At 39.7% G+C, this 13,205-nt stretch overlaps 1 protein-coding gene across 1 annotated transcript in view; it reads right to left on the reverse strand.

Moving 5' to 3' along the window:
• mtmr14 (myotubularin related protein 14) overlaps positions 1-7,279 on the reverse strand; it is a 17,720-nt gene extending 10,441 nt beyond the window's left edge. The window contains exons 1-6 of the mRNA XM_085776572.1: positions 6,245-7,279; positions 5,223-5,371; positions 3,560-3,668; positions 2,572-2,647; positions 1,412-1,472; positions 504-626 (exon numbers count right to left, since the gene is read on the reverse strand). Of these exons, the coding sequence (XP_085632698.1) occupies positions 504-626; positions 1,412-1,472; positions 2,572-2,647; positions 3,560-3,668; positions 5,223-5,371; positions 6,245-6,382 (656 nt within the window). The 5' untranslated portion in view covers positions 6,383-7,279. The remainder of the gene's footprint in view (positions 1-503; positions 627-1,411; positions 1,473-2,571; positions 2,648-3,559; positions 3,669-5,222; positions 5,372-6,244) is intronic.
• Positions 7,280-13,205: the final 5,926 nt, after the last annotated feature.

The raw sequence follows: 13,205 nt of genomic DNA on the forward strand, positions 1-13,205 counted from the left end.
TATTGTACCCATACCTACTTTTATTCATCACACTGATGCTGCCCATGTTTTGTACAAATAATTTGAAAAATAAAGTATATATATTTTTAAAAAAAAGCTTGTCAATTGTTGTTACTCTGGGTTTTTTTTTTCTACTTCACACCAAAAAGCACAAACAGAATTTGGTGTCGTCTTAACTGCACAATAATATTCAGGAAAAGTTAATGGTGGAGATCTAAATTATTTAAGATGACTCTGTAACTCCCTTCGGCTTCATGCAAAATCAACAGTTCTTGATTGTAGGTCATGTTTGAGTGTTCGTTATGAGGTATCTCTAATCTACCTCCAATCTAGTGTCACTGGCCAGGTTTCAACTAGATCTTGAGTCTCTCCAAATTCAACACAGTCACCAGCACCCATCAACAACAACAAAAAAACAGATACACTGAGTCAGTAGGTCCACTGGGTTCAGATGTGAGTCAGAGGAAACACTGACCAAAATAGCTGTGAATGCTGTTACTCACTTGAGGCCAAACTTAACCTTCTTGTTCTCCACCATCAGGTCACAGATGTAGCGGACCGAGAGGTACCGCAGCAGCTTAATGTCGTGGCCTCGCACCTTGTCGAAGAGCTGGGAGTCGCCATTCCTGAGGACAATTGGACAGAGAGGAACAAAGATATTCAGCCAAGAAAACAATTAATTGGTAGTCTATTCTCAGGTAGATGTTTCCCTCTGGAGAAATATGACAACTTTGCCTTTCAGCCATGACTTCAAATTCAAATGATTCATTATTTATGTTATCATGATTACAAGGGAGCAGCACAGTGCACCCCTACCCCTACCCCATGTCAGCTGAGACTAGGGGTGTCACGATTACTTGTTTACATAATTATTTTCGGTATTAAACACTGCAATTACTCGAAAAGATCCCTAAATAAAGTCACTTTCCAAAAAAGATTATGTTGAAACCATATCGGCAGATCAGCGCCAAAATAAAGATAAATGCCCATTTACCTAACGTAACATTGAATTGGTAGGTATTTAAATGTTAGCGTGTCATTTGTAATTAAAAAAAAATATTAAAATAAACTTAAACATTTGGTATAGATGACAATTAAAGACTTGAATATTTCAAACACTTCCCCTGGGGGAATAATAATTGGTCATATTTTAATAGATACTGAAAATATTTTGTGTAAATAATTAGTAATGTAATTATATTATATTTGGTTTTATAATAGTGTTGTGAATTTAATTAATGCATAATAATCGTAACAAGTGATTATTTCTCTGACAGAAATCGTATAAAAAAAATCTCTAATCGTGACATGAGACTGGTTCCCACAACCTTATGGATTGGAGCAGTATGGATAACTATAAGGGATCATTATCACAGACATAATGTTTGTCTAGTGAAAGTGATTTGATCACCTGACTGCATTGTCATCCTCAGGAACCTCCTCTGACTCCGTCCACGTGTCATCACTGCCCCCTACGAAGGAAACAAGCACAAGAATGAGCATGAGCTACCAGCTCCAAAACTCACCAGCTTGTCCGGTTATTTTTAGACAAGGCAACATGTCATAATCACAATATAAACAAACCCATTAGCAAATGACTTCATTCACTCAGTTCATTGGCCTGTCTTAGTGTGTCACAAGTATTTTGGAAATGAGGAATGTCTGGGGGCGTTTTATTGTTCCTGCTCTGCTTGATGTGAGCCAATTACTGAAGGAGAGACAGAGACAGATCGTCCTCGCATCAGCGATGTGAAAAATGACAATAAAGCCTCCGCCACCTACTATTTCAACAATTGACTGAAATGATAAATCGATTCAATGTTTCTTAAAGTTTCATATCTTCCTTCCCCAAGTCCCAAACTTCTCTTTATCTAACTAACACTCATTACACAAGTCATTCAAACAAAACATAACACACGCCCGAAAACAAACGGAGAAATGAAACAACAAAGAACAAACACAGTTAAAAACACACTTGTGGGGGGAGTCACAGCGTTTATCCACTCAGCATTCAGAGCAGGAAACAGGACTAGGTCTAAGCCTAGTGTATGTCTGAACCACATATGATCAAATCTTGATTTTATAGCTGCCATGCAAAATATCATCACCAGTCAGTACAGGGACAATACAGGTTACCACTGCTGAAGTGCAGGCAAAAAGAAAAAGCTTGGCAGCGTGAGCCAGTCAGTGCTGAAATGCATTTTGTGAATGGCATCAACTTGAAGAATCAGAATTACACGTTTACCTCAATTTTCTGTCAAAGCTTTACAGACATTTTTTGTTGTTAAAAATGTATATCATATTTTGATCATCATATGTTAGTTAATAAAGACAAATAATTTTATATTCAGTACTGTGCTTGGAGAACCTGAATGAAGCTGTCCCCTCCATCTGCCAGAGAACATTAAGTCCCAATAGGAGAAGTCTGGCAGCTGTCTGTTAGCTGATGCATCTATTCATGGGTCAGAAAGTACGCGTGGAACTGAAACCTCACATGGAAAATAAGTTGGCCACAACTTCCCCTGTTATTGCTAAATTTATGATGTGTGTTTGTGTGTGTGTGAACAGTACCTGAGAAGATGTAGTTGTAGCCTGTGCGCCCGTACAGCTCCCCCCAGCCTGCTAGAGTGGATGACCGGCAAATATGCTGCAATGAATACAAGATGTTTTATTTGATTGTTCACATCACCATGTATGTGGGACCACAACATAAAAAACCCCCCAAAAAACAGGAAGAGACAACCACAGAAATCTGTAAATGTTGTGCTAAGATGACTCAGGTATTTCTTATTTTAACTCCATAACCAGCCCTCGGGAGGTTATATTACAGGTCAAATATTGTCTGTTAACACACTGAAAAACAATCTATGTATTTCAAATAACAAAACCGGGGTACATTTGTGTGACTGATATACAGTACGTAAGTCATTTTCAGATTCCTAGAACTGGAACTGGTGTGATTCACAAGCTCTTTTGTTTGCAATGTCAAACAAGGAGTTCCTAGGTTTCAATAAGACTTAAAAGCAGCTTGTTTTGGGAGTCTCAGGGTCATGTGGGGGCCTATATAAAGGTCCCTAGCTAAACTCAAACAGGGGATCCTGTGATTAAATGGTGAACATCTCAAACCTACGTACCTAAATAAGGACACTTGGTCTTCTGCATTTTACTATTCTAAAATTAAAGCTAAAGACAAATTTTTTATCGACTGGTCTTTTTAGGCTCGCTAAGCTTTAACCCATTGTCATGTTCATACTGACGTGTGTTTGCTCCCTGTTAATTCCTTGTTTTTGCTGGAGTGTTTATACAGTATATTTACTGCAGGTTTCTTTTTTATTATACTTACTATATACATGTCTTAGATTGTCCAGATTGCTTGCATTTGTTTTTGTTTTGTTTGTCAGTTGTGCAGTGCTCTGGTCAGCTGAAAACCAAACTGACAAGTTGCTCATTTTGTCCAAGCAGAGCACGTTTGTAGTGTAGTAGTAGCAGCAGTAGTAGTAGTAGTAGTAGTAATGATAGTAGAAGAGACAGTGTATAGTTGACAGTGGTGTAGCAGTACCTTGCCGTTGTAGAGGATAACAGGACAGACGAACCTCCCTCGGCAGCGAGCCAGTTTACTCCGGTTCACTAGGTCCTGCAGTTTACTGATCTGAACTGTGCTCTCAAACCTGTGTACACACAAACCACCGTGTTTTCCATTAGACTCTGTAACTAAACCTTATTAAGTACGTTATATAGACAATGTAATTACAAAGTACTTGAAATCAACAATTGTTCACACTGTTGCAGCTTCAGAAATAACAAGCCCCCACACCCCTACATAATCAGTTGCTCTTATCTCCCGATGTAGGTAACAGTTAACTGGGTCACTGAGCCTCGGCCACAGATCAGGATTTAAACAAACAACCATTAATACTTTCATTACATTCACCAAAGTGTTTCCAGGGACAACAAACAGGGGTTGAGTGATTAATCTAAATGTGAGTCAAGTGACAGTAAACATTCAAGGCAATCAACTCAGTACTGACAATATTACGAGGTTTTGTGACTGACTGATAATGAATGATTCACATCGATCAATCATTGGCAGATCGGCATGTAGACTTTTTACCCTTTTTGGGCCCTTTTAACTTTTCAAATTTGTTTTAGTGGATTGAAAACAAAAAAGGCCAACAACCAGTTATTATTCGGTTATCTGTTCAGCTTCTGATTTTTAACCAACTATTATAATCAACAGTGGGAAAAATATATGGAATAGATGGATCATGAATACAAACTGAGGTTTTGTAGGGACACTTACAGAATACCATGCAGGTATATTATCAATATGTCTGTGAATATACAGCCATTACAGGTATGCACTGCTGCATATCAATATAAAGAAGGACAGCTTTATGATGATATTGAACTCTTGTCAGTGCTGCAATTTATGATTACTTTAGGGCAGTTTAATACTTTTGTTCAAACAAAGGATGAAAATACATCCATTAAATACGTTTTTACTCTCATGTATAGGAAGGAAACAGGGAAAAAGAAGCTTAAAAGACTTGAGGAAAAGCAACAAAAACCTCACACTTGAGAAGCTGACACCATAAAATATTTAATTTATTTCCTAGAAAATCAACCGCATCACAATATGTCTAACAATAATACAAGAGTGATAGAGGATTGCAGCCTTATCGCCCTCTTGTGGCTATTGACCAGTGATATGGATATGATATTAAATACCTGATAAAAAAATTGGTCATTCCTGTTGGTGAAATTTATACAGATGGACAAACTGTTTCACTACAAAAATAAAGTTGTCTCAGAATATAGCACTACTGTGAATCTCTTAAATCTTACTTCCCATTCACACTTCCGTTTTGCCGCGTGACCCGTAGAATGAAAACATACTGCTGGGAGGTCAACTTTTCTTCACACAGGCAGGATTTGCCAGCCAATACTATGGCTTTGTTGTGAATAACTTTTTTACTGCTATGCTAAAGTACCGTATTTCCTTTTGGAACTTGGATATTATGAAATTGTTTAACAGCAGGGAGAAACAAGGATTTATTGCCATTTCCGGCAACAGTGTGACCTTTTGTGACCTTTGCTCCTTGCACCACCACAGGTGTGCATGATTACAGGGGGTAACACAAACAATCAACAAACAATTGGTCACCGAGTGGACTGGACTTTGTATTGGAAAATTATGGACTGACTGGACAGTGAAGAAGTACCTGTCGCTTTCTCCCTCTGGGCATTCATACTCCAGGAAAACTATCTGCCGAGGGTAATGGCCACATACTTCTCCATTGGGGTTGTGGATGACACTGTACTTGTAATCTCTGGCAAACAGCTCCAGACAGCGCTTCTCTATCGCCTCCACCTGAAGGAAAACAAAAACAAGCGTGACATAATAGTTTGGAAAGAAGCTCATTTTTAATATACAGATAAAGAAAACTTTAAAAAAAATATGTGCAGAGACGAGGAGTCTGTTTCCATCCCTGTAGGTTGTGTTATTACTTTAGGCACTATGGACAAACATGGTAATTTACATGAAATGTTGGTATTCGGGAGGACTATTGTCTTTTTTTCCCCACGTCTATGAACAAATAAGATTTGACCAATCAGAAAACATAGATCCACATAGCCATTCTAGATATGTTAAACACCCTACAAACAGATCTGCAAGGTTTGTGCCAGACGATTGCTTACCTTGATGCAGACTCCCATAACTACCAGCCAAGTGCATGGATGCCCCTTCCTCGTTCAGTTTTACTATGCCAGTTTGCATTTTTACTGCCCAATTTGCATTCAAAATCTATACACACACAAATGTGTTTTGAGAACTGTTGTGGAAAAGGGTGGGAGAAAGTTAAACTATACTAAAAACTATAAAATACTTAGTCTTCTTGTCAGATATGAATGTGTTTACAGGGAAGCAAACACCAACACGCACCAAAACAACCCCCGGTGTGAGGCAGCAGGCAGATAAACACATAAAAACACTGCACAGTAATGGACACTAAGAGCTGTCTGATGGAGACCGTGCATAAGAAAACAAGCTATGGCTGCATGTTTGTAAAACATCAGCAATCAGGACCTGCAGCTGAAGTTATTTCACTGATCTTTAAGGCCACATCACATGGATCGAGTCTGTCTGGACTGGAGTATTGAGACAGACAGGTTGACAGACAGGTGGCTAGTAAAAACACACTGGGGGAAAAAAAAGAAAAAAGAAAAACGAGCCCAGTCTTACCCGAGGAGTGACTTCCTTCGCTCTGTATTGCGTCTTGGAAAACAAATCTATCAAATCCATTATTTCCTCGCTCTTTCTGACCGACAGCCCTGGCGCCGTGAAGCCAGCGGCCGCGGAGGAGGGGGAGGCGGCCATCATAGCGCCGCGACCCGAGGCGGCGGTGGCCTCTAGCCGAACTCGACCTCCTTCAAACACCGCAGAACCTTGTCCTTTGGATCGGGAAGACCGACCAGGCCATCCCCTCCCAGCCAGCTTCTTCCTGACTGCCCGCTTGAGGGGGCCGGGGCCGGGGCCGGGAAGTCTTCCTGAATTCAGGGCACCGGCGAACGGCTCCAAACTCCAGACAAGAAGCTGTGTTAGCCAGCCCCGCACGGCCACTCACCACCACGGCGGCTGCTGCTGCTTCTTGCTGCAGCTACTGGAGGTTAGCAGCAACGGCTAGGTAAGAGAGAGGCTGCCTCGGCTACTTCCCAAACATAGGCTGGTGGTGGTGGTCGGTCGCTTCCACGAATCCCAAACCCTCGGAAACACATTTGAAACAATTTCAGACCCGTGTAGTCCTCCACCGCATCACCGCCGTTTTGTTTTCGTGTCTGACATAAAGGCAAATAAAAAAAAAATTAAAAAAAATGCGACGGTGGACTGGCCGCTTCTCCACACCGCGACCCGACCAGCTTTAAACCGAAGCTCCAGTCAGGAAACGTCCGGGATCCTTCCCCGGCCTGCTCACGTTTTCCTCAATGTCACGTCTTCATGTCTCCCTGGTAACCGTGACCATGACAGCGAACGGAATAAAGTTGTACAGAAGTCGGGTCCTGTTAGCCGCAGGAGCTAAACGCTGCTGCTGTTGCTGTTGTTGTTGTTGTTGTTGTTGTTGTGGCGGTGAACGACAGCCCCAGCAGTGGAGAGTTGTGTTGCAATCCGTGTACGACAGCCTGAGAGTACAACAGGCGGTAAACAGGAAGCTGATAACACCACGTGACGACGGCCGTCTCCCCTCCTCCCTCCCTTTAAATGACGCCAGTTGTTAATCTCAGCGATGTTTCGGACTGGCTGCCACCGAGGAGGAGGCTCCCGCAGGCCACGCCCACAAATGGAACGCCTCCCTACGCCCCATTGGTCCGCTGGAACGTACGTCAACGTCGACGTCAACTTTATATTAAAGGGATAGTAGCATTTTTTTTTAAAGCGGGGTTCGGGGTTGTATGATCTACACATAGCCCCTAAGTACTTTAATTGCAGTAGAAGACTCTCTGCACTCCTCCCGTTAGCAACGCCAGCCCATAATAGCCCTGCCCAGAGATTTACAACATACATTGTTGTGAATGGACCCAAAGAAACGGCCTATTTTCGCGGCCTAAAAGAGGTTTTACTAGAAAAAAATTACACAGTCCCATTGTTCGCTATAATATAATTTTTTCCAGCCCTTCAAAGTGCAGGAAAAACACAGTTTTTATTTGGACCTAACCAACTCACGTATCCCTCCGCCCAGGGTTAGCGCCCGCCGATCAGCAGTTGGTTAGGTCCAAATAAAAACTGCATTTTTCCTGCACTTTGAGGGGCTGGAAAAAATTATATATATTTTTTTTCAGGTAAAACCTCTTTTAGGCCACGAAAATAGGCTGTTTCTTTGGGTCCATTCACAACACTGTATGTTGTAAATCTCTGGGCAGGGCTATTATGGGCTGGTGTTGCTAACGGGAGGAGTGCAGAGAGTCTTCTACTGCAATTAAAGTACTTAGGGGCTATTTGTAGATCATACAACCCCACTTTTTAAAAAAATGCTACTATCCCTTTAATTATTTAGGCAACAAACAAAAATATGGTAAATCAGAGAAAAACAATAAACAAGAGGAAAAACTGAATAATTAAATATAATAATAATAATAATAATAATAAAAACATAAAATAAAAACAAAGAATAAAGGAACAAATAAAAACCAAACAAAAGCAAGTGGTTATGTAGTCCATATCGATGTAGGGCGTTTTTTATATTACAAAATTCTACATATTTTTTGTGAAATCATTTGTTAAACAGTTGTCAAATTAAGAAACGACATATTTTGTATAACATACTATTACAGATTAGCCTCATTGAGAGAAAACCTAAACTCAAACACAATATCAACTTATGTAAACCCATCTCTGACAAGACTTTTATTGTGCATTTATCCTGTATTATGTGTATTTAAGCCCCTGTCATATTGCATTGTCATTATGTGTTAAAGGTACTGGGAGTGGTCCGATGCCCTCCAGTGCAGTGCAGAAGTGTGTTGGTATAGTGAAGTGTACACATGAGATGGCAACATTGTGTGTCTGACAGGGTCTGGGTGTGTCACCTTGATGGGATCTGCACCAAGAAAAGCTGATTGCTAGCTTTGTACCATATTTTTTTGTTACCCGGCTGTGACTGTACAAATAAAGACAGAAAACTCAAGAGCTCTGGATCCTAAAACATACAATGTCTGATGTTGTCCTTTCCTCCGCCACACCCTGTAGCTTGATCCTGCTGGCTCCCCTCCTGTCGGTAGGCACTAACCAGTATGACGGTACCTCACACACACTGGCATAGTGTCAGGTTTATCAGTCACTGCTGATGAGGGGTTGAGAGATGGTTTGGAAATACTTCTTAGGACGCAGACTTGGACACTACATGATCAGGTGTGTAAATTAAAGGGAATTACCATTACATTTGTGATCAAAGGGATTGTCAAAATATGTACCAAAAAGCATATTTATTCTAATGAAGAATAGCCTGAGTGAACCTTAATGTGATGATGCTTTTACTTACTGAGGAAACCTCTTTATTCACCTGTGCAGTGTAACATTTCACTGGAATAGTCATGCAAATAACTTATGTTGGGAAAAAATCTGGTCTCTTCCTCAAAAATTTTTTGTGGTTAATAAGGTGAAAGAAGTGTCATTTAAAATTATTATTATTATTATTGTTGACCTAGGTCTGAAGTGTGCCTTTTGTGACTCCCATGCTGAGACTGTTATTCACCTGTTTTGGAAATGTGAATATACCCGTAAACTGTGGCAAGATATTTGTAGATTCATTTTAGATAATATCTGCTGTGATTTTGACGCTCCTCTGGCAAAATGTCCTTTTTGGATTGATAAAGAGTGACGCTCCAGCTGAAAAAGAATATTTTTTAATTAATCTCATTTTAATTCTTGCAAAGTTTTATATCCACAAGTGTAAATTTGCCAAAGTAAAACCCATTTTTTGTGTTTTCATGAAAGAACTGGAGGTGTAAAATTTTCAAGTCAGTTTCCTCTGCTAATAACAAGAAAGCTATCAAAACTATAAATCTGTGCTCCCACTTTAATATCTTTAATTCAACTTAATTTCCATTGCTCATTTCCCCTGGTGTGTCTTACTTTTTTTCTTCTCCTTTTTATTTTATTTTATTTATTTATTTTATCCAATTGTTATTACCGTAATATGATGCTCATATGGTTTTATGTACTGTTTATGTATTTTGTAAAGCAATAATAAAGTTGTAAAAAAAAAAAAAATAATTCACCTGTGCAGCAATGCTTCCCTCTAGTGGATGAATACAGTACTGATTCTCCATTATTGACTGAACCAGGATCAGATCTGGTTCTAATAAGTGACCACATACAGTCGTCTAGATCAGGGGTTCCCAACCTTTTCCAACTCAGGGCCCACTTGAAAATCTAAAAAATGTTCACGGCCCACCTTCGTCCCTATAAACAACACGTAGAGTGATTCCTAACATGATACAGGATTAGTGAAAATTGTCTAGATACTTATTGCTGACAAAGAAGAAATGAATAACCCCACTATCATTTCACAAATTACTTATTACTGATTTCAGCACTTCATTAATAGCAAGAAAATGTTGAATGTTTCTTTAGAAAAGCAAAATACTAAACAAAACAAAATATTAGTACTGAAGTTTTAAAACAGCATTACATTGGAATATAAATGAGTTTGCTGGGTGTGGTCTAGACTAGTAATGAATAATGAGGGATTTGTAAATTCAAACTTCAGGGCTACGCAACTTCCTTTGTAAATTTGCCTCATATGCAAAGAAGTCAAATTCTGCCTCAGTATTCAACACCAAATCATTGTTTGTCAGTTAAATCGGCTATGGTCAGGTTTGTTTACATCAGATCATCTGTAGGTGACCTGGGGCCTGTTGTTCGAAACCTAGATAAGGGATTAAACCGGGATATGTTGCTTATCCAGGCTGAATTTAGCCTCAGGTCGGTTGTTGGAAAGCTGGATACCTTTATCCTGGTCAAGTTACTATGGTGATTTATTCTCTGCAGCTAGCCTGCTCCAGACCAGGCTAACAGCCAGGCTTAGTTGATTCTGTTGTCTTCATCTGTGAAGTCAGCAGTCACTCTGATCAGAAATCAGTGTGTTTCATACATGTTCTTATGTACATATTGGCCTGAATTATAAACAAATAAAATGCATTAACAATAATCAAAAAACATGAAACATTTACAATATTTATTAGGCTTTTTTTTTTTTTTTTTTTTTTTTAGGCCTTCAAAATTATTTTCATAAAATATGTTACAATTATATTGGCCTAAATATTGGTTGAGGTAAGAAAATAAGAATAAAATTGAGTGAGTGTGAGCACCTTCCAAATAATTTATAGACCTCGTCATCATTGTTATCGGCAATTTATTGAAGCACCAAACAGCATAATGTTCTAATATTTAATTAATTTTCACCTGTTGCACATTTGGCCATGTGCTGTAAACTTTACTTCAGATTTGTGCAATTAATCATCTTCCACTGCTCATCATTTAGGCAAAGTGCACAACTGTTCATTTGTGAAAGGAATTTGAGTTGTGATTATAGTTTTGGATTATTAAATCAGTCTGCAGTTGTCTGCTGCGCTCTCTCTGAGCTTTACGACAGCAGCGGTGCTTTTTTTTTCTTTTTCTTTTTTTCTTAAATTGGTAATTGATTGGAGGAAAGCAGCCACACCTGTCCTCTCATCAGTGAATCTGTGATCAATCTCTGTGGTCTACTGACAAGAGAATAAGTTACACCTGGCTTGACAAAGCTGCTGCTCCTCAGCCTGGATCAGCGTTCGAACAACCAACTAAACCAGGATGGACTTAGGAGACTTTGTCCAACCTGGCTTTTCCACTTATCCTGGATATCTTTATTCTACTTTCGAACAACAGGCCCCTGATATGAGTGATATCACTTAATTCAACTTTTACAACAAACTTGAGCCCCGTGTTTTGTTTTGTTTTTTCAGATATCTGTTAAAGCAGTACTAAAGAACTTTCAGTTTTGGTTGAGTTTGGCGGCGCCTGTGGACCAAAGCGGTGGTGTTTTGCCTGAAGGAAGAATCCATTTCCCATGAACACTAGCGTGAAGCCCTGTAAATATCCTGCATTAAAATTAACAGAAGACATCAAAACTAAGTTTCTGTTTCCAGTGGATCATTTCAAAGTGAAAACACAAACATAATCCATTACTAAAGTGCTGTGTTGCCTGCTCCCTCCTTGTTGTGACTCGCAAAAGTGAAAGTAAAGTGAGAGCAGGGTTCCCACCATGCTCCTCAAAGCTGCTTAGTGCCAGAGAAAGAGATACAGACCCCCTCAGACCACGACAGAGGTGTCATTCAACTTGTTGTAAGTCGATGTATCATCACAAAAATTATGAAAATATTTTATGAAGGTTGAAAAGTTACTTAGTGCTGGTTTAACATATTGGAAAATGAAGAGAAGTTAATGATTGAACTGATTGAGGAGCTTCTGCAGATTTATTTGTGGTGGTGTTTTCAGGCCTGACTGACTTGTGATTTTTTTCTGTCTGATGTGGGTTTACTGTTTTTTTTTAAAAGAAACGCCAGAAAAACCAGGCTTTACAAAGGTGATGATGAAACACTGTGGTGCCTAACCTGCAAAAACATGTGCAAAACATACAAGCGACTGCCTCAAATGACACATCACAATGGTAGTTTTCAAAATACATTACCATCATGATTATTTTTATTATCAAAAAGGTATTACATTGTTTGCTTCTTAAATCTTTTGGAGGGGAACAATTGAAATAGTTACTACTATGATCTGTGTAAAAATAAAACCAACAGAATGATCTTTACAAAATAAAAATAAAAAGAGAGAATGCAGTGTCTGGTTTTTTTTGGAGGAACCCAGGAAAAGACCCAATGATTAGCTTCCAACCATCTGACAAAGTTGGTCACTCAGACCATTAAAACAAACATCATGCGATAAATTCAGTGTACTACATTTTCTCCATACAAGTCTATATCACATTTCTTTCTGTACAAGTAAACACAATCATACATATTGTCCTATTGTGTCTTAGGGTGTAACTCTTTCATTTTAAGGTGCTGGTTAATTTTGGGTCACAACTTGATTTCTTTTTTCTTTTTTTTTTTCTAAATCTGTCAAACATTCATGTAACATGGGTACCCTTCTGTGTTGGTGGACTTGAGGGGGGAAGGGGTGGTTGGTGTAGTGGCAGGTGGGTAGGTGTGTGTGGGTGTGTGGGGGGTGGGTGGGTCCAGTCACATGACCGGGCTCTCGGTCTTTTCAAGTCTTCCGTACAAAACGCAGCAGATTTCCACATCCGGTCCAAAAGAACAAGTCTCGGGAGAGCGAGCGAGCAACCCCTGCTGCTGCCGCCCAGCTGTCGGGGTCCGAGGTCCCGCTGCAGGGGCCCACTCACTGCAAGGGGCCAGGAGGGACCACCTCTTTTCTTCAAGTCAGTTTGTGAGGGTCAGGGTTACAGTTACAAGGAAAAGGGGAAAGCAGCTCTCACGGGAGAACATAGCAGCTTCTTTACCAAGGTTTTATGAACAATCCAAACACTCCCTCAGAGATTCCTTTGCCCAGTTTTCCTCAGTGTCACATGGAATGCGATGGTTTGGCCAAAAAAAAAAAAAAATCATATATATATTTTTTAAAGGATAAAAACAAACATTTATCTTAG

This window comes from Trachurus japonicus, chromosome 5 (genome assembly GCF_045865225.1).
Source record: "Trachurus japonicus isolate A0001 chromosome 5, Traja_1.0".
Lineage (NCBI taxonomy): Eukaryota > Metazoa > Chordata > Actinopteri > Carangiformes > Carangidae > Trachurus > Trachurus japonicus.